The sequence below is a fragment of the Falco naumanni genome, chromosome 6 (genome assembly GCF_017639655.2).
Source record: "Falco naumanni isolate bFalNau1 chromosome 6, bFalNau1.pat, whole genome shotgun sequence".
NCBI classification, from domain to species: Eukaryota; Metazoa; Chordata; class Aves; order Falconiformes; family Falconidae; genus Falco; species Falco naumanni.
In genome coordinates this window covers 13,103,763-13,125,981 of record NC_054059.1, presented here as the reverse complement: position 1 = coordinate 13,125,981, position 22,219 = coordinate 13,103,763, and the positions used below count along the sequence as shown (strand labels likewise).

General features: G+C 36.9%; 1 protein-coding gene across 3 annotated transcripts in view; it reads left to right on the top strand.

Annotated features, from left to right (window-relative positions):
• Positions 1 to 22,219, top strand: part of COL19A1 (collagen type XIX alpha 1 chain) — a 204,881-nt gene that overhangs the window by 16,491 nt on the left and 166,171 nt on the right. For all 3 annotated transcript variants that reach the window (XM_040598686.1, XM_040598687.1, XM_040598688.1), the window contains exons 5-9: positions 16,752 to 16,875; positions 17,236 to 17,511; positions 19,279 to 19,359; positions 21,417 to 21,542; positions 22,036 to 22,098. In XM_040598686.1, the coding sequence (XP_040454620.1) occupies positions 16,752 to 16,875; positions 17,236 to 17,511; positions 19,279 to 19,359; positions 21,417 to 21,542; positions 22,036 to 22,098 (670 nt within the window). The remainder of the gene's footprint in view (positions 1 to 16,751; positions 16,876 to 17,235; positions 17,512 to 19,278; positions 19,360 to 21,416; positions 21,543 to 22,035; positions 22,099 to 22,219) is intronic.

Sequence of the window (22,219 nt, the reverse complement as noted above, 5' to 3'; positions counted from 1 at the left end):
CTGTTCCCACTTCTGTCAGTAGGTTCCAGGTTTTAGGATTCTTTCTATTAAGAACAGAAATCAATGACGAAAGAATATTTGTGCGTGGGTTTTTTTGTTTTGTTTTTAATATTAACCTTTTTAATTGCAAAAAACGTATAGGGAATTGCATTTCCTACAGCACAGCTGGCATCAAGAGAAGCAGTTTCTGTGCTCACCGTTTGAAGCCTTTTCATAGATAGCACTTTTCTCCTCAAAGGCACCTATCTCTGGGTGGCTTTGCAACCATTTACTTTGTCATATGTTCTCTGGCTGTATCAGTTAAGACTTCTTTCTTCACCAAAATAATAAATACAGGGTTCCTTGCATGTGACTTCAGCTGGCAGTGAATGTCCACATAGGTGTTATTTTTGATTAGTTTGGCACATGGCGTGTATTTTGGGCAGTGGAGTCAGGTTGAACAGTCTTCTTGAGAAATATTGTTAAGACACATATTAAGAAGTGGTGAACCTGTTTCTTAAATACAGTATAGAATGGATAGATGTGTAAATCATGAGTTCCTGAAAGATTTCATTGAAAACTTAAAACATCTACTGAAAATGGCTATGAGGTGGCACCACTGTTTGGAGGCAGTAATTAGTTATGCCAACCAACTTTTATCTGTGCCTACACAAAATCCTGCTAGCCTTTGGTCTATTAAAGTATTAGATGGGTTTGTAAGAAACCACCTCTCCCCTCCTATATTGTGTATTTATTTGAGGTCATTTGAGCTGTTGGAGCCAACAATGCTAAGACTGAAATGTCTGGTATTTTGGTTGCAGGGTATTTTCAAGAAAAGGGCCTTGTCTCTGGAATTTGTTTCCTGAGTGTGGGAGCTCAAATCTAGTGCAAATCCTGATGCTTTCTTCAGGTCTTTCAAAGTAGTAGATCAGAAGCTGCAGAGATACAGCCTTTCTTTTTTTTTTATTCTGGTTGAAAGGTACTAAAACTGTGTACTTTGTGTTTATTTCCAGAAACTTGAAAACTAAGTGCATTTTATAAATTAAAAAGAAAGATAATACAGAGATCACTGTTGAAAGAACAAATTGGAGTTATACCTACCATGTAAATACCAATTAATTCATTTTATAACTAAGGAGAAAACTGGAGCCTCTTACCATGAAAAATGCTAGGGCAATGCTTCTTCTAAAGGATGAACATGTGAATGTATTTTTTCTGCATATTTGGGTTTGTTTATACCTGACAATTTACAAGAAATACACCAAGGTCTTTTTAAAAAAATTAAAATTCAGACAACGGATTTTAATTGTTGCATTGGGTTTGATTTATCCTATAGCTTAACATACATTTTACTACGTGGAAAGAATTGGGAAAGCAAAAGTAATGACAGAGAGGTGGCAGAGGGAAGAGTATATATAAAAATGTATGGTACTTACATTGAAAGCAGACTGGGAGGGAACAGAGAGCAGAAAAACTGTTTCAATTATGCCACTGACTGTAGCAAATCTGAATTGTTTGACCTGTAGTGTATTCCCGGACAGTAGAGCACTTAGTGTGGCAGCATGGTGCTAGCTGAATTGGTTAAAATGTTGGATCATTTCCTTCTTTCCCCAGCAATGTTGTTCTTTCTGTAAAGCACTTGTAGATAAAGGGAAGGAGCTTTTGGGAAGATGTGTACTTTAAGAGCACTGGCCCGCAGTGAGAGTGAGCTGGAGACCAGCAGTGTGTGTGTAGATCCCCTGTGTACTTCATGGTTCAGGATGAAACTTAAGGCAGGCAATAAGCAAATCACAGAAGCACTGGATGAACAAATAGTAAAGGCAGTTTACTCTCCTTACTTAAAAAGCTTTCCTTAATTTGAAAAACATGTATTTCTTTTCAGATTAGTGTTATTTTTTTCCTGCTGTCTTTGTTTTAAAGGAGAAATCTGTCCAGCCAAAATTGTTATTTGGAAGAAAATAAAATTAGGAGTTCACAGCACTCCCCTCTAGCTCTCAGCCTCATCTCACTTTCTCCACATCATCATCAGCCTGTCTGGTCAGCAAGGCTGGTGGCTGATCCCTGTGGCTGTGTTGATCTCCAGTAATCACAGTGGGGAAAGGGGGAAGAACATTCTTCTGGGGCAGGAGACAGCCTGCTGTTAGCTAAAACAAACACTGAAATTGCATCTTCAGTTTATGGTTTAACCTGCCTTGTGGAAAACAACTCTATTGTTCTGATTAAACCAACAGCATCTGCAACATCTAAGCAATGTTCACTTTTGCTGCTGTATACTCCTATATATAACTCCTTTTTATTTTCATCCAATATGGATACCAAAAGTCTTTTTCAGTTTTCTTATTGTATAAGATAACAAAACTTAAAACATATACTGTTGTAGAGACTTTAATTGCTAGACAAAGTTATTGTGTTATTAGACTTCCAGATTCAGCACAAGTGATTCCCCTGGGTGCTTCCATATGGCCCTTGTTCAAAAATTTGGACAGATTCTGCCATAGGTGGTTCAGTTTACCAGTGTGTTAGATGAAGAGAGCCTTAAGTGATGCCAGACTGTGGGGAACTTTCACGAGAGTTTGTATGTGTCTTACTCCCTGCCAAGCATGCTGACTTTTAAAATTTTGTAATGCTGTCTTGTTTTTTCCTGGCCATCTTTTTTGGATAAAAAGCCCCCCAAAAGTTGAGTACAAGACAGTACTATAAATCAATAAGTAGGATGCAGATCTAAGTCTGTAACAGGCATACGTTTGAAAAGAACACTACTCAGAATAGTCTTAGAACAAAAATACAGTTGCAAAATTAATACAGTTGAAGTTTCTTAGAAATCCTGAGTAAATATGGATATATACAGCAGTGACATATACAGTCACACAGAATTCAGTGAAATGTTCTGAGTAGAATGCATACAGCTGAGGACAGACTGTAACCCCCATATGTTGTAGCATAAAATTAGAGATTGAAAGATAATTTATCAGTTTTGCTGATTGGGCTGGGAGAATTCAAGTGTCTTTGTAAAATGCATATAAGTTCTCCAGCTGAGGCAGTCATACCATGTGCTTCAGAAGTCATTTATCAGCAGACCGAAAAAAAAAAAAACCAACCCCAAACCTGTAATAAGTCAAATTTTTATTTTTTTCCCTGGCTTTTGTGAAATGTAGTTTGCATTAGCTGTGTTGTCAGGCATTCATTCTCTTCGCTAAAGTTGTAACTACAAAAAGGTGTTTGTGCTGATACATCTGTGTCTACGCTGGGGCTTTGTTGTTTAAAGCTGTCACAGAGATATCATTCCCTTCACCCACCTTGCCTCTGAGATTTTAGTTTTTCTATCTAAAAAGAGTTCATGGGCTGTCTCCAAGTGAAACTGCTTGGCACTTTTTTCATTACATTGATTTTAATTTATTTTCAGTTGGTTGTGAAAGATTTTTGGCCTCTAGAATTTCTCTGTGGTTAGCTCTTTGCAGTTTTTATCATCATATCATGAAACATGTTTTATTTATGGAGATAAATTGCCAAATTGTTTTAAAAATACTACTTTAATTTTGCATGAACAGTATAGTCCATGCTCTGGATTTTTCACTTGGAAGTCTGGGTATCAACTTGATTTCAGTCATAAGTGTACAGAGTTTACTGATTGCAGCCTTGTCTCAAGTGAATATTTGTCATGTCACAAACTCATTTCAAAACTTGGAATTATTTAGTAAACTTCAACATGAAGAACAGTCTGTAATCTATAGAAACTAAGGCCTGATGTACAGATATTGGTGTATTAACAGAACCATGTGCAAGAGATCATGTTATTTTTGGATTTAGCCAACGTGACTAGTTGCAGAATCTCAGAATTCTATCAACAAAAAATAAATCCTAAAAATACTCTGGGATCGATCGTGACAGTACAAGCCTTGAATAACTTGTTGATAGTTCCTAATATGGCATTAGGCTTTTAATTATCATATGAAAATGCATGTGTCTTCTATATTAGGGATTAGGCTGCTGCTTATTATTGACATGCTCATATTAGCAATGTTAATGCTGACGTCATTCATAAACTTTATCTCTTTTACTGTGTTTCCTCTGTGAACTCTGCTGAGAGTTCAATAATAAATATGTATGTTGATAATCTATGAGCAGGGTTGATTATTCACATACTGTTGAATGCATATCCCGTAAAATAGCAATGGCTATTGCTTTGGACTACTGAGAATTAACAGCACAGCATCATCAAGGTGCTGTGACTCCACACACCTTGTTCTTTATCTTACTGGATCTGTCTTTAAGTGAGCAGTTCAGAATGTTAGATGACTGCCAGTTTAAATTTATCTGTGAAACTATTGTGTTCACCAGGAGCACATCCAGGACTAGGGGGGGAAGAAGTGTGCTTCCAGGTCTAGTTCTTGCACTCAGGACCCTCCGTGTTGGATGCGCTTACTTAAGTACAGCACATGCAATTGCAGCGTTAAATTTTTGCTGTTGCTCAAGATTGACATCTGGCAGCTGACTTGTACAGGATTAGTAGATAATGCTCACTCATTTTATAGCTAAAGGTGTTATTTGGAAGCAAGGTATTTTGGGAGGGGAATCTCCTAGTGCAGTATGTTGGGGTTTTTTAAACATCTCCTGTGAAATTAAGTCACTGAGAGCTAAAAGTGTAATGTAGGATGTTTCATTCCTATAGGAGTTGTGAACAACATGCAATAAAGACACTAACTCATCAGAATGGTTATATGGACAGAGACATTGAAAGAAAATGTGCCACAACACGACCAAATATAGAAGCTAAGTTGTAGTGGTAGTTTGGTAATGAGACTGTATACGATGACTTGAATGTCTGAAAATGTTAGGTGCAAGAAATGCCATTAGATGTCTGTGTTTACTCAAAAAGGAGCACAGATTTTGAAATGATTTCTTATTTTTTTTATAGGTTACTTTCCACGGGACTTTCTTTAAATTTTGGAAGTGATAAATGATTGTATTACTGTTAGTATGTGGAGACAAATATGCTGCGCTACCAGGAAATTACATGAGCTTAAGATTGGTTTGTTGTGAAAGTATTAGGAGCACTAAAAAAACACCTTGTGATTCAAGATAGCTGATATGACTTTCCTTTCCATGAAATCATGACTCATTACTGGTTAGAGTTCTTAAAAATTGAAGAGTTATAACCTTGCTTCTTTGCTCTCCTTAAGGACCAGTTAGCACTACTAATATGAACCCATATTATGCCTAGGATTACATTTTTTTACAGCATCTTCTGTTATCACAATTAAATGTCAACTCTTTAAGCAGCTTATGTCTGATTGATTTTGTTTTCATACACAAGTAAATGTGTACTCCTATCCAGCTGGCTCTAGGTGGCCCTGCCTGAGCAGGGGGAGTTGGACCAGATGACCTTCAGGGGTCCCTTCCAACTTCAATCATTCTATGATTCTATTATAGACTATACTGTAAACAGATTTCCTTCCTTAAGAATATAGATTTCCATAATATTGGGTACTTAATTCCATTGTCAATCAAGTGATTTATAGGATAAGAGTGAATTCATCAAAATGCTGGGTTTTTTATAGGACAGGGAGGGAATAAAGTATTTACCTTTTAAAACTTCAACAATATTTCTTACATCTCATTGCATGCATAAATGTTACAAGTTTATATAGTGCAAAATGTGATATTACTGGTTTTTTTCTTTACTGTTGTAACTCTTCCACAGTTCATCTACTAGCCTGAGGTTTGTAGTAGGTAATATGATGTTACAGTTTTCATCAGCAGTAAAGATTTCAGTCTCAGCCTTACTGTTGAAAAACAAGGTCATTGTTCATTCCAGTTCTGTTACTTTTGCTTAGAAGTTGCATAGGTGGTTCAAACTCAAATTAAGTTATAGACGACGCATTGTTTCAAATGCAAATTTTTTGTACTGTGTAACCTTTGCTGTTTTGAGAAAAGTTTGTCAATTCCAAGCATATCAAGCTTGTTTGGATATAAGGCATCTGGCCTGTTTCCCCAGCCTGAGAGGGACTCCCAGTAATATAGTCTTTTTTCAAGTTGGATTTGGTGGGTTCTTTTGATGTGAAGCTTAGGAAAAATCAAAATAAAATGTTCATTGACTTATCCAAAGCTACCAGTGCTTGAAGCCTCCTTTCAACACCTCTGTCTTCGGCTTAATGCAAGACCCCATCTCTCCTTACAAGCTTTTTTTGGTTTCTCTCCTAGGCCTTTAAAGGGTGTGCCTGGCTATTTCCCAGCTGGGTCTGATAGTAAAGGGTTAGCAAGTCACAGGTCCTTAGCCCATCCTGTTAAACATAGTTATGACTCAGCAAATAGCAATGCAATGTTGATATTTTTGAGCTTGATGTATTTTAACCTCACTTAATCTGTAATTTACCAAAAATCTCATTATTACAGAAAGTGAGAGAGATGCAAGCTAAACTGTGTATTTTTTTTTAACTTGTCTTTAATTAGACAACTAATTTATAAGTCCTGAGACTTCAGAAAAGTGATAATTTCCAGTTTCTGCAAATGCTAGTAAGCCTTTCTATGTGATGCAAATGAAACTTCTGATCTCTTATTTCCCATATTGATTCATTTAAAATCTATTAATGTTAACAGTTTTTACAGACTGTAAAAGAGCACATTATTTATCTAATTATCCTTGAAATTGTAAGCAGAACACCAGGCTTAAATATTCATAGACTAGTCATGCTGTGTGGAGGGGGTGTTAAAGCAAAAGCATGTTCTCGCTCTGTAGCTTCACTCTTGCAGCTGACAGAGCTACTTATTTCAGGTCAGACCCTGGTATCTGGTATCATTAACCTTCTTTCCTACTTCGGTCTCTTCTGCTGGTAACTTAATCTTCACCACTTATACCTTCTTTTTTAAGGGACATCAGCTGTAACCAACATGGTAGATATATCCATTTATAACGGTGTTGTAGGCTGTAGTACCTTCAGTGTTGCCTGTGCCTTTTTTCTCAGGCCTTTTTAGCATGGCCTGTTTGTGACTTTAGCCTGGAATTAATTTATTTATAGGCAGGCCTGCCTGCTGAAGTGGAGGCGGCTAGTTATCCTGGCAATGATTTGAGGTTGGGAAAAAAAGCATCCCTTAGCTTGGTTCAGCTGCACTCCATGCAGCAGTCCTAGCTCTCCTTTTCCACCACCAGCCATGCTGCTAAGTGTACTGTGAGCACTCAGCATTTTCATAAGAGGGATGCTGGCCTGTGAGATGGTTTGCCTTTTACCATCAGCCAGGGTTGTCTAGGACCTGGCAGAACAAACCAGGGAAGGAAGGGGGGAGCCTGTTCCAAGTGTAATCAACAGTTCACTTTGCTAGCACTTGTTCCATTGATTCATTGTGAAAAGCTACCAAAAGGTTGAGGTGGAGGTGAGGGGAGACTAAACAGGAAGAAATTGAGGGTTCTAAGGAAACAACACATTTAGGTTGGGTAGCACGATGTCATGCAGAAATACCCAAGGTGGCTCTCACAAGACCAGCGTGAGAAGTAGGAGGGTGTGAGTCTCTCAGCATGCAGCTCTGCTGGAGCTGACTAACCTTCCTGTGCACAAGCTAAAAAGACCGCTCTGTTTTGGCAATCAGCTAACATCTCTAGATACTTTTACAAGTGTCTGTACAGTGCTGGTAAATTGGCTTTGAAAATGTCCAAGGAGAGATGGATGCCTAGATTTCTTCCTCCTCTACAGAAGGCTATATGGATTTATAGGCCAAGAAAAAAGAAATTTCATTCCTGATTTCCTCCCTTCTTTCCAAAGTATGAAGTGCATTGGTCTGTCTTCAGACTGAATGATCATGGCCTCCAATAGACAAATCCTCTTTGTAGTCTGCTTTTTCTTTGCTTTTCCAGACAATAGCAACCACTGATATCTACAAATAATTAACACTGTGCCATAGATCTTGCTTCAGGGTAGGAAGCAAGTAAAAATGCATGCAGAGCAATTTTCACTACCAGTTGACTTTTGGAGGTTACTGTAATCATGTTTTTCTCTGACATCTTCAGAGAGTTTCTTGATCGAGCCAAATAACTCAGTTTCACTGTAGATAATCATATCTACTATAGGAATTTAATACGTTATTGACTTCAGAGACTGCCAAATAACAGACTACTCTAATAAGTAGACCTGTCATCTTTGTTCTATTTCTGGGAGCAAATGAGAAGAACCACATGACTTAGAGCTGCTCATAAAATGTCAAAAATAAAGACAAGCGTGGATGTTACATACTTTTAAAGGAACTTTACATACTTTTAAGTTCACATTCTCTTCTCTTGGTGGTTGTCACACTTTGGGGGTGGGGTGGGATTTTAGGACACTTAGCACAACAAAACGGCCTTGAGAGATTATGTAAAAATGCCAACAAGCTTTATGCAATTCTTGAATGACTTGAAGAAAATGTAAATCTCGGCCATTCTTTTAAACATGTTAGCTTTACAGCTTGAACAAAGACTGTATCTTAGGAGACAATCACAAATCCACCAAAGAAACAGATCATCACCCTTCTCTGAATTCTGCCATTAATCTTCAAAGTTTTGTTCAGTTGTTGTGCATTGCTTCTGAGAAATGTGTCAGACCCTGAGTAAGTTTCCTTATAGAGGCAACCAATTTACTTGTGTGGTTCCCAGTAAGAAAAAGTACTGAAGATTTCTGGGATGTTCGTGCTGGACAGTAAAACCATGTTAGCTTGGTGCATGGAGGTTTCATTCCCTACAGTGAATCACAAGAGTAGAAACCTGTTAGAAAAATGGGGATAGGAAAATGCGCGTGTGTGTGAAGTTCTACATTCAGATACAGAAAGGAAAGGAGAATGAGGTATATGTCTAGGAAGAGCATGATTCCTGCCTAATGCTGAAAGTTCAAGAGATTATTTTCTTTTGAGTTATTTTTATTTTTTTCAGTGTAGCTATGATAGGCAAATGGGTGCTGGTACCGGAAGGAGCTCTTCCTAACGGACACTTTTTAATTTTGGTACATGAGCAGATTTAGCATCCATGGAATGTGGAAGAGCGTGTAAGGGAAACATCACTGTATTAACAGACTCTAAAACTAGTAGGCTGAGTGCAACTTCTTATTGTAATGTGTGAGGAGGAGCAGATGGAACTGAACGCATCAGTTACTGATGCATCAGTATCTGCTACAGAGGTGTTACCTTGCTGCCACAGCTACTGAAAATATATATAAGAATCAAATTGAAAAAACAAACTGGGGCAACAGAGGCTGGTTTTGGTCATTTTCTGCCAGCAACATTAGAAGGTCTACGTGTTTCTCAGCCAGTAAGTGATGCCAACACATGGAAAACCCATCTGGTTTGAGCAGGATGAGGCAGAGGGATGCAAAGTGTTGTGCAATTACATGATTGGGAGAAAGCAGACACAAAATAATGTTTTTCCCTTTTGTGAAAGAACATGTTTTTCTCATCTGTGTTCCCCATCTCTTGGACACCAAGATCAATATGTTTGTTTATTCACTGGTCATGTCCTAAGGAAATAAAACAGTTTGAATGCAAGACCTGTATTTAGTGTAAGACCTGAGTGAATCATGCAGGTTGAATTCAGTCTTTCTGAATCACAGGTTAGTTGCAGTAGATGTTGAGCTCAAAAGTGTCTGGAGGAACATCGCAATGCCTGTTTACTGCCAAAGCCACCCAAATCTTTCTGGTACCCTATAAATTTCCTTACTTGTTTTGTATGTGAAAAGGCAGCTTGCTGTGGTATATCCATTTTCTGGATCCACTTGTGTTTTCTTGAGTCTATACCGGTGTAGGTGTGGGAGGATCCTTTCGAGTATGCAATTACTTTTAAGTAAAAGTTTTAGCTTGTTGAAGTAGTCAGGCTCTGGCTGTCTCCTCTTGCCTGACTCATCTTCCTTCACAATGTTTGCTGGTGGTATGGCTATTGCTCTTTGCCACCCTGTGTGCCTCTGCGTGGAAAGATGCTGACTACTGATTAGAGCAGCTTAATTTGCTGTGTAACATTAAGGGTAAGGTGTGGTATTTTGGAATGGGGAACCATGATATTTAAATATAGTATTTTATGATGTGATACTCTTGCTAGTTTCTGAACCCATTTTAACATCTTTTCACATTTTAAAATATATTCATTATTGAAAAGGGGAGAGAGAGAGAAGGGAATTTTAATTTCCAGTTAGAAGGAAAGTTCACAGATTGCTCTGAGACCTATTTGGTTCATGAAACAAATATTCAAGTTGGGCAAGGCAAGTGTATAACTGTATCAGAGGTGCTGAAAGTTGCCTTCCACAAGACTCCAAAAGCCTAAATGTTGACCTGAATTTTTAATCAAAATTTTATCAAGCTGCAGAATTGTGCTTTAGAAAATTAGAAGAAAAACTGTTGAATTTCCACTGTCCTTTATTATTTGTTACTACTTTTAAGTCTGTTCTTCTTATTGCTGCTGATGTATTTTTTTCCCAAAAAACTTAAAATACTCAGAAATTGGCCAAACTTGGAAAGCAGGTGTAGGTTTCTTATCCTGACCTCTTTAAAAATCAATGGAAGACTGACCTTTGGCTTAATTAGGGCTAGGAGTTTACCAATAATTCCTGTAAATAAGGATACAGAATACTGCTAGAAATTCTAAGGGTAAAGTTCTCTGTGCAGGCTTAACAGTTTTGGTATTTCTATTTCTCTTTCAAACCAGTCCTTTTTTTTAAAATGGCCTATAATATTTTGATAGCAATAACATTGACTTTTCAAAAGTCTAATCTATACCTTTTCAGTAAATGAAAGCAGAGGAGTGCCAAAGTATATGAAATATTAGGTAAATCCCTTTTCTCAATGTTAAAATAATTTGCAGCTTTGCTTTCAGCAGCACCTTTTTCTCAGTGGGTTGAGCTCTCCCTAAGTAATTAATAACTCTTAAGCTGTCTGAATAGTTTCCCTAGAGTTGCATCATATAGTGTGTCATGAAAACAACTTGAGGCCTAATGTAACATGAAACCGTGTAGTGCATCTTAATGTGATTTGAGGAAGATGGATGGGAAGGAAATTATTTCTTATTCTGAGTAACAAACAGCTGTTCTTTTATTTGAGAAGAATTTAAAATACATTTTCTAGGCAGAGATGAGTAAATTGTTCTAGTTAGTTATTTCCCCTTCTCCCATTGTACCAGTCGTTAGGCAAAAACTGAGAATCAGAAATACAGTCATTTCATATAGAAATATTGAGAATAATGTGGAGGTTTTTTGTATTTAGTCACCTGAGCTGCTTTTTTAATTCATAGTGGATCTCAGTTTAAATCTCTTAGCAAACATGAAAAGGTTAAGATTTCAGTGTCTCCATCAACACAGTACTAAATAAGTCATTACCACCCACCATAGGAAAGTTGTCTAAACTAACTCCTTGAGCTCTGGCCACCAAATTATTGTAACATTGTCATATTACAAGTGACATTACCAGGTAACGGTATATGTCAGCTGGAAAAGATATGTCTTGCCATAAGCTCTAAACATGTCTCACTTCACTCTCAGGAAATGTAAGTGGGCTCATCTTTCTCTTCTTGGAAGGTATTCAGCAAGCTGGAGGCTCCGCTGGTGCTTGTAAATACGGAAGTTTATCATATACTGTAGTGTAGTCTCATTCGATATGGAACAATTAAGAGTTCATAAGATTTAAAAATAGATGCTGCTTTTCCATTAGTGCTTTTTTAAAAAATAAAAACAAAAGATAAATAAAGGATTGCCTTACTAAATTTGATATGGGTAACTCAATGCTGCTTTACAAAGATAGAACCAAAACTGTTTATAGCACAATGAATACACAGTTAATTCATTCATAATTACTTCTTTTAGCATGGTAGCACTAGGAAAACCAGCTGCTATCTGCATTTCAGAAGTTTTCAGAACTTTTCAGGAAACAAGTGAATAAGCAAATATATTGCCAAAAATCAGTCTGTACTTGATCATTACAAACAAGTGGAAGGTATGCACAAATACAGTTGTAAAGTTCATGCAAAATTCCTGAAACTGCTCAACTTGTAACCTCATAAAGTACAGTCTATGCTGTGCTTGGGCCAGAACACCTATTTTTAGGGAAAATTATGGCTATATTTAATCCAGAAAAAAAAAGAGAACGCAACAAAAGCCTTTGCAGCTCCAAGTGTACATGTGCTTTGATAGTGACACGTAGTCATTGCAGGAACATCAGCGTGTATTTATTAACATTCTGGATGCATCTGCATGATGCTTCAGCCTGTGGAACATTAAGAGATACCTGAATGACTGAACTTGTAACAACGTCTACATACACAATCTAGAACCTTGTATCATTAGGGATTTTCCTGCTTGTTATCTTTGGTCTCCTCAATCTGCCAGCTGGGGCCTCTCTCACAGCACACCTCAATCCAGCAGGCTAGGGTGGTGTAAATTCAAGCCTGTATGTTCAGTTCATGTGCTTCAATTCCTGCTATTGTTTTCAGCACTTTCTACCAAGGGTGTGCTTTGCTTTGAGAACACAGTGCTCCATTCATCGGCTTTTGTTTTTTATTATATACTACTGACAGCATGAACAGAAGGAGAAAATCAAACTGTCTAGATACCACCTAAAGTGTAATTTAGTCAGGCTTTGGGTCCTGAATCTCAGAGAATTATTCAAATTGCCTGCTCTCAAGCACCACCTAACCCCTGGTGGCACCTAAAATTAATTATTTTGGACAACAGACTTCTCCCAGCAATTGGGCATAAGCTCTAAGGAAGCTGCTTAAGCAGCCAAGCATGTAACTCCCACCCAAGTTTCATTATGACTCAAAGATGTATGTAGAGATGCCTGAACACTGCCTATGTCCCTGGAGGCCTAAGCCGTTGAATGTGCAGAAATCATAAATCATAAGCTTGGACAGCATTGAGTTCAAAAGAAACCACAGCAGTCGTGAGCACTGTCAGTGTAGAAGAGAGAGCAAGGACCTTTTCAATAACATTGAAGGGAGGTTATATGGTTTGAATTGCCCCAGTCTAAGGAGGCTCAACAGGAATGGGAGAACTTGACTGTTGTCCCACTGTTAAGGATATTTCCTGTGAGAGGAAAATCTCAGATTCACATTTTTACTTTCAAGTCTGATTACGTATTTTGGTTCCAGCAATTTTGTCCAAAAAACCCATAAGCAACCCCTGGTTCAGAGACCAGGTGTCAAGGATACCCTTATTTGCTTTTCTGTTTTAACTTGTAAGTTGTTTTTTGTCTTTATAGATAAATTTGCACACTTATTCATTGCTACCCATATTTCTGTAATGCTAGGGCTTTCTTAAGACCTGTCACCTCTCTTATTGCTTTTGGCTAATACAACATGATGTACTACCCTCTATATTTATTCTCTGTATTTGTGCTTTACATCTGTAGACTTTGAGGTGAGCTTGGTACAGGTTTCCTTCATCCTTATTCTCTCTCCTGTTCCTCTTGTTCTTTCCCTGTGCCACATGGAAAGGGTAAATACTCTGTGAGGAAGTACTTGTTGAGCTGTGGATATGTAGAAAACTTGCTTTTGTATTTTTCATTAACATTTAATGCTGCTGCTTTATGGTTTTCACCCTGCGCATGACTTCTCATTAGTTTTTAAATGTTGGTAGATACGATCAGGTAAAACAGTATATTAAATGTTCAAATAACTGGATTTCAAATTCAGTATTCTGCAAAATTTTTTTTTTTGGCTTTTTTCACGCTCCAGTATGGGGTTTTATGTTCATTTTTCTGTTCTGGCTCCCCATGGCCCCTCATAAATGTCACTATATATTTATTATTTAAAACACATACATATTGTGCATTTCTGAGGAGTTTTTAATTGAGCTTTACAGAGTAGAAGATACCATGGTTAATATTTAAATTTTGCTATAATATCTTACTTATTGCCTGTACCTAAGTCATTTCAATGCTAGATGCATGCTCTTTATTCTACTATTTCACTTGAATCCATCCAGGGAGCAAGAACATAGGAGAAATTATGTGTATTAGTAGATAGTATGCTAGTTTTTTTAAGTATTTTATCACTTCATTTTTTTCCCTTTAGCATTCACCATCTAGCTGGAAGGCCTTGAGCATTAAGTGTATACTTTAAAGCACCTGTTAATGACTTTTTGGTCGCCAAGGAATGATGATACAGTTACACAATGAGAACTCTTTTCAGAATAAAGATATTGCTTGTTATGTCTTTGGTATACAATAGCTGTATACCAAATCTGTGCTGGTGCTGTTTGTTGGCCAGACACTGGAACACGTTTCCCAGAGGGCTGTGGAATAACCTCTGTTCGTGGAGACTTTTAAAACTCAGTTGGAGGACTTATGTAACCTGATATAATTTTAGGTTGGTCCTGCTTTGGGCGGGGGTTTAGATCCATTGGCCTCTAGAGGTACCTTCCTACCTAACTTATTTTGTGAATTGAACTGAATTTATCCTTGGTACAATTCTCCTTAAATTTTACTCTTTAGTTAACTTCACTGAAATCGGTATAATGCCCTTAGGAATGAATTTGACCTTGTCTGCTTTTCTCATTTCTCCCAATACAGTTTCCTCTGTCAGTTCAAAGGTAAGAGAAGCTAGAGTGAATTCCTGCCCGTTTTCATAATGCTGGCTCATACCTTAACTATTTTCCTGTTTCCTAAATGGTTTGATAAAGTGTTAAGGAAGGTAATTTTATATCATGTGCGCTCAGACGAAACCATTTTGGGGGGGGAGAAAATTCGGAAAGAAACACTTTAATTTTAGAAGTCATATTGTTATTCATTTAGTCGGCTCTTAAAAGTGTATAGGGGAGGCTTACAGAAAAAAGCAATGACGGTAAAAAAAAAAAAAAAAAAAAAGAGTAAAACAACACCAAAAAATTGCTCTGTATATACTAGAATGCCTACCATGTCCAAACTGTACTTCCATTTGTTTTGCAGAATTATCATACCAGTCATGGTTTCCCCTCCTTTCATTTGATGAAGATTTCTGATCATTTCCCTTCTACAGCTGGCCCATTAATGTAAACTCCCCTGTGGCTCCCAATATAGAACTTAGCTAGGAAAATTAATAGATTTTTGGAGAGCTAATCAGATGTTCCCGCAGCCAGATATCCTGTCATTTACAGCTGTAAACCTGAGATGCCATCTCCTTAGCTTGCCCAGGGTGCTGTAAACCATAGGGCTGATCCCATGTCCAGATAGTTTACTGTTCTGCAGAGATGCACTTCTGTGTTACAGATGCCCAATTAAGGTATTTTCTTTATAAATAACAAACATATTATTTATGCTATAATTAAAATATAGAGTAGCATGAAACTTGTATCTAAGTCCCGCAAAGCCTATTCACTCTTGCCTTGCCTTTTGACATTGAAACATCTATAGCGGAACAACAGAGCATATGGGTCCACTAACAATGTGGGAGAGCAGCCAATTTGGTGCTGGGATAAAACAGGAATCAGCTGTGGGAAATAAGCCACAGAAGTGTAATTCCCACATAAGGGACCTAAATAGGTGTTAGTCCATAAAGAAATTCTTTGGCAGGATTTAGTGCAGGCTTCTCTACACAAAAAGCATTTTTCCTGAGATCCTAAGTTAACTGAAGTGCACTGATTTCCAGCAGGGTTGTGGTGTTATTTTCTTGTCAGCTGGAGCTTTCCTCTTTTTTTTTTTTTCTTTTTCCTTTTTTTTTCTCTTTTCTTTCCCTTTGTTTTGTTTTTAGTTTTTTTTAATAAAGCCTTTATAGCACATTATTGTGTAATTATAATCCCATTTGTAGTTTTTTAGAACTAAACCATTTACTTCACATGATTGTAGGAAGAAAAACAGAGTAAATATTTCTGCTGCATGGGGCCCTTGGGTTTCCTCTGCTCTGGTCCAGAGAATGCCTTTTGCAATGTGGCTAGCTGGGCAATCCTGACAGTCTTCAGTAAACAGCAACGTTAACACTTTAGCTATGTCATGTGTCGTGTGGTGTTTGCATCCATAGTTTTCATTTGTCTCATCTCTGTCTTCGAAAAGTAATAATTTGAAATGCAGACATTGAAAAGAAAAAAGTTGATTACGCTATCCTAATTTGTTTAATACACAATTAGTGTATGTTTAGTGATTACTGAAGTCTGCAGAGTTGAGTTACAGACTAATTTCATTTTTTTCTTCAATACAAACTTATCAAATAGTTTGTAGAAGTGGTGTCTACTGCATTCTGTGACACAGGTAGCAAGTGAGACTTCTTTTTAGAGGTGTCGACATATCTCAGGTAAGAAAAGAATAACAAAATCAGACAACAGCAAGTCACTCATTCAGAAATACATTCCTTATTTTTGTTCAAGCCTGATGTCTGAGTCATTGCCTGGGGAGGCCACTGGACCAATCCCCTGCTCAAAGCAGGACCAACTTGAAAGTTAGATCATGAGCCCTCTCCAGCTGTGTTTTGAGGCTCTTAAGGATGGGGATTATTCCACAGATCCTCTGGGAAACTTGTTCCAGTATCCCAAGCAAGACATTGGGAAAAGCAGTATTTTAAAATATGTTTATATGTGGCATTCACTTTACAACAGTTCTTTTAAGACCTCTATTAATAGGAATCATAGATTTTAAATAAGGTAGAACAAAAAAATTCTTAGTGAAATCTTTAGTTGTTTATTCATGTAAATAGACTGAATTGTACTTTTGAGGACAGGCACTTTTGATTGCTGAAGTCTGTGAATTTCTACAAGTGTGAGTGAGCATTTGGCTCCTTGTTTTCACCAGATATTATTTGTGTTCATTCCTTTTAAGCAGTGTTTGTGTGTATAACAAGAAATAATTGTTTTTTCTCTCTCCTATTCTAGGCAAGTATTTCCAAATGGGCTTCCTGAGGAATATTCTCTAGTTGCTACGTTCCGTGTAAGGCGAAATACCAAGAAAGAGCGTTGGTATATATGGCAAGTTTTAAATCAGTATGATACACCTGAGGTTAGAGTTGTCTTTGAATTATTTTTTTCAAGTTTCTTTTTTTCCCCCTTATATAATATGGCAAATGTAACTTAGTGGGCATTTCACCACTAGATTTAGCTACAGTATATAGGGAATAGACAGACTGCTCTGAAATATTTGATGATTTTATTATATGAACAACAGAATTTTAACAAAATGTATTAAGACTGCAAAATAGGATAAGAAGGCATGTTATGATTTATAGCTGATATGTATTTACAAAGTTACATGGAAGAATGCTTCATAACATAATTCTGTAGTATAACTATTACATATGCATTTCATTCTCATACTTGTAACTTTTAAATGACAATTTCTTTTATTTTGTTTTGCTTTCAGATCTCTGTCCTTCTGGATGGTACAAAAAAGGTTGTGGAGTATATGACCAAATCTGCTCAGGGAAATATACTGCACTATACTTTTAAGAGTCGAGAAATTTATCCATTGTTTGATCGGCAGTGGCATAAGCTTGGTATTAGTGTGCAGTCGGGGATCATTTCCCTCTATTTGGATTGTAATTTAATTGAGAGAAAGCAGACTGTTGAAAAATTCACCATTGACTTGCAGGGAAGGACTCTGATTGCTTCTCGCGCTGGGGATGATAAGCCTGTAGATGTGAGTAGTATGAAAGGAAAACCAGATAACTTGAAATCGTGTTTTAGCCGTGCTTTTACTAACACAATCGTAAAGAATTATGTAGATAAAAGGTTCAAAACTGGTTATTAATTTCAAGTGTATGTTCTTAATTTGAAGTCCCTAAGCCTTTTTCTTCAAACAATATTCAGTGCTGTAGCATCTGCTAAGGCAAACCTTCTGTTACCAAAGTAACTACAAAAACTTGGTCCTGGTTTCAGGAGTCTTTTTCTGCATTCGCTTTGGAATAAGAGCCATGTGGTTACTGTAGACATATTATTACTACATTTAGAAATAACTTTCAGTGGCAATATTTTTCTTTAAATTTTTATGAGGTTAATTGATGATTTTGTATCAGTCATCTGCTACACTTTGTCTCCCTTTGATAAAGGGGAGACAAAAAAAAAAAAGGATTACCTCTGTATCAAGATTGTATCATATTCCAGGGTAATTCAGCTATGGCAGAAATAGGGGCACATTGTTCGTAGTTGTTACTCCTTCCTCCAAATGGGAGGGACTAGGAATTGGCTGGAAGTTTCGTGCAGCCTTTGGTGCAAAATTATCCAAGGCAACTCCATAATATTCTGGGCTGTGTTCTGTCCCAGAGATGCTCTTCTCTGTTGCCTTGTGCAGACAGCTCACAGCAAGTAATTTGAAAGTTCCAGGAAAAGTCAGTTTAAGTATGCTGACATCCAGTTAGCAGGTTGAAAGCCTCTGACTTGGAGTTTATGGTGGCCATCTGAAAGTTTCAGATATATTATGTACACTGTACAGTTCCAGAAGGAACAGCACATTGTAACTCTAATCTAGCACTGTGGGAGGAATCAGTCCTCTGAGATGCTGAACACTTTGGCCTGGACTCAGAGCTCTTGTTTCATGGGGCCAAGCTCATGCTTCATTTTATTTTCTGAGTTCAACTTTATTGAAATGTATGTACCATCTCCTCATTTCCACATAGCATGCAGGAGAAGGAGCAGATACTTTTTATCTTGTGTTGGTTGTGTGGTACAGGCTTGATAATTCTGGATTGAGATTGTCAATTGGGATTTCTACATTTACAGGAAAATATTATGGGCATAAAGCTGACGAAGGCAGCAGAGCAGATCCTGTACCAGCAGTCACTCTTCTCAACACCAAATGCAAGGAGGAGAATAAGAGGGTACAACAGAGATGCAGAAAGAGGCATACAAGGGCAAGATTAGCTAGTTTAAATCAGATGCTATTCATCTTGCTAATCTGCCAAAAATCTCTGAAACAGAAGCTTTATGTACAAGATTTGTAATCTTTTGCTCTTTAAGTGATTTATTGGCAAGGTCCAGGTAAAGGTCTGTCCAAAGTGATGAAAGCTGTATGTGTGAGAGAGCTTATGAAACCTTTATTCTAGTTCACTGCAGAAGAAAATTACGTTCCTGAAAAGGTTTGCAGAGGACGTCTAGAGGGCTAAAATGCTTGTGTAGCATAGCAAGAGCCATACAGAGGGATACAACTTACAAGAAGATAAATTAAATCTAAAATGTGATGGTAAAAGTAATTAAAAAGTAATTTTAAAAAAGTAAATATAAGTAGTAGGCTTCATAATTTGTTCCTGAAGTGAGGAGCTGTGTAATTATTTTGGATTTGTTCCTTTTTCCAGCATTTCAGAAATATGCAGTGTTTCACAGAGAAAGTTTGTGCCAAGATAAGAAAATGCATGCTGTAACGTATGATTTTTTTACATCTTATATTAGTCTTTTCTGTATTTCTTAATAGATTGAACTTCACCGCATAACAGTTTATTGTAATCCAAAACTTGCAAGGGAAGATACATGTTGTGAAATATCTGCAGACCTGGTAAGTTATTTGTTTAAATGCAAGTGTTAATACAAAAGAAATTGCTTCATTGTTTCTTACTAAAGACTCCTAAAGACATTTCCATAGAAGTGTTAGATTAATTACCTCCTAAAAAATGAATCCTGTGTCTGGAGTCATGGTACATTGTTTCTTGCTGCCTAACTCGGTGGCACAGTGGAACTTCAGTAAAAGGCACAGGTGGTGCTAGTGCTTTTTAACTGTGTTTCTTAACATTGATTAATGCCTAATTAGTAACTAAGGAAGTCTTAGAGAGCAGGATACAAATCACTGCAGTGACCTGAGGATGGCTTCAAATAACAGAGGCCATTTCAATAACAGTTCTATCTAGTGAAGCCATCAGGTGACGAACAAAGTCCATGAAGGAGTCTGCAGGCCTGTGGAAGGGGAGACAAATAGGAAGGTGTTGAGGGTGTTTCCCTTATTTTGGCACGCTAATGTGGAAGAATGGGTGTTTCATATTTGACATACTTTCTTCTTTATAATACACGCTAAGATGTATATATTGTTTAACATAAGAAGAAACTGATTTAGTTTAGAGGGTTCACTTTTCTGTTTTGTTTTAATAGAATCAGTGTGAACGGGAGGACACTAGGAACTATAAGAACACTTTAAGTTGCAGATCTGATTTTTTTTCTCTAAATGGGCATGATAGAGAAAAAAAATACGCAGAAAAAATATGTTAAAATATTGATCTGCTACTTATGAAGAAATAGTCTGCAAGAGCAGGCACCTCTGAGATAATGGGCAGTACCATCATCACCCAGCCTGCAGTCAGCAAAAAAACCCAGAGTATGCAGAAGGACTAATTGATTCCATCTACAAAGATGGGAGAAAAGGATACTTGGAATGGAGCTATAAAGCTGCCCAAGAACAGAGAGGCAGGAGAATGTGGGAACTGACAACTGATCGGTGCTCAGGAGCATGGAAGAGGCTGGATCTGATTTATCAAGGGAAATTTCAATTTTAAATAATAACTTATTGTTCGAATATATTTCAAAATATGTTCCTGATAGTAGTGCAGGCTTGCTCTTGAGTGTATAAACTTCTGTAGGTTCCACTTTGTGCGTGGAAATACAATTTATTTAGCCGTTATGACACAGTAGCAAAAAGGTAAAAACAAAACAGAACGTAATTATATAAGAACACAAAAAGATCAAGGAAAGGCTTTACTAATAGCATCTTAAACATTCATTCAACTATATAGCTAAAATCACCTTCAGTTTCATTCATTTGTCTTAAGTTGAAGATGTAAAAAAAAAAGGTGGTTTACTTCTTAATGACTTTCATATTGAAATGAGCATTACATTTTCTGATTTATTTTTTCATTACTGCCTTACCGATTGTAAGGGCTACATTTTCAGTAATCTAAAGGAAGAAATTTATCCTTGGGTACAAATTTCTGCACTAAGCTGTAAATCCTATGGGAATTTCTCTGACAGAGGGCTCACAAGAGACTTCATTACATCTTAGTGAGAGCTTCTAAAATTTATCAGGTTCTGTTGACTTGTCCTGTAGTATATCTTCAGGCTGGCTCAGCTCTCATGAGTTACAGGAAGGTGAATATTGGCTTCAGGGCTTTTTGTTTGTTTCCAAACTCTGCATGCCCACAGTATTTAATTACAAAATAATAATAATAATTTTCCCTCACACTCTGACATTTGATATTTCAGGATGAGTGGTGGAGGATGGGATGAAACTGAGAAGTACCCTCTATTTTTTTTTTTCCATGAGGATTTTCTGCTTCACTACCTCTAATTTTGAGAGACTTTATTCCTTTGTCTGGGCTCTTTTGGAAGAAAGAAGTGGGACATTTAGATCAGTTTTAACTGGCATTGATTTTAGTGCAGAAGAATCACAATGTCTAGACTTCATTTTGCTACAGCTTTTTCCTCTGTTTGGCAATTGTTGCAGCTTCTTTGTAATATGGTGTACACAGGAGCACTAAAACAGAAAGTAACTTTAAAATAGTGTTTGAATGGTATTTATCTGTTAACCAAAGTTAAAAGACCAAAAACCAGAAAATCTTTTTATTTTAGTGCCCGCATGAGGAGAAGTTACTTACTGCAACTTCATCACCAGTGACTGTTCATGCCAGCAAAATATACACACTTCCAGGAATGCCGCAAGAATCTAAAGAGAGGTGCCACTGCTTTCCAAATAAAGTATGAGGCTTTCCTATTGCTTTTTTATTACATCACACTGTTTAATCCTGCTAGGTATTAAAAAAAAAAAAAAAAAGAAAAAAAGAAAAAAAAAGAAAAAGGTTGAATTCTCTTTTTTTGTCATTATGAAAAGCATCTTACTGGTTTCCAGTGTTTTAAGGTACTTACATTGTATTTCCCAGTTAAGAAAGTACATTTTAGATTTAGTTATAGTTGCAAAGGTCTGTAAGGTTTAGCTTTTTAAATACACAGCCAAAAAAAAAGTCTGTAGTAAAAATGACAGTTATATTTAGGCATTATATTTAATGTAAATGTTTTTACTTGAGAATAAATTATTTTCTAAATAATGTTTTTTTTTAAAAAATCCTTCTCCTGGGTGTTGTACTGTATTTATTCTGAATAATTTTCTCTGTTAGGCTTTTGTGATAAAACCAAACCAAATACATATTTTGGGTCTCCTTCTCTGTTGATTTCTGATTTCTTTTAAAATCAGGGAGAAGCAGGATTGCCCGGAGTAGCTGGTTTGCCAGGCCAGAAAGGAATTAAAGGTGAAAAGGTAAAATACCTGTTGAATTCTCTCTTTCAAATCTTTCTTTGGCTTATCTTTCTTTATATAGAAACTTTATGAATTTTGTTATTCCTTAAAGAATCTCCCTGTGCACAGGTTAAATCCTTTA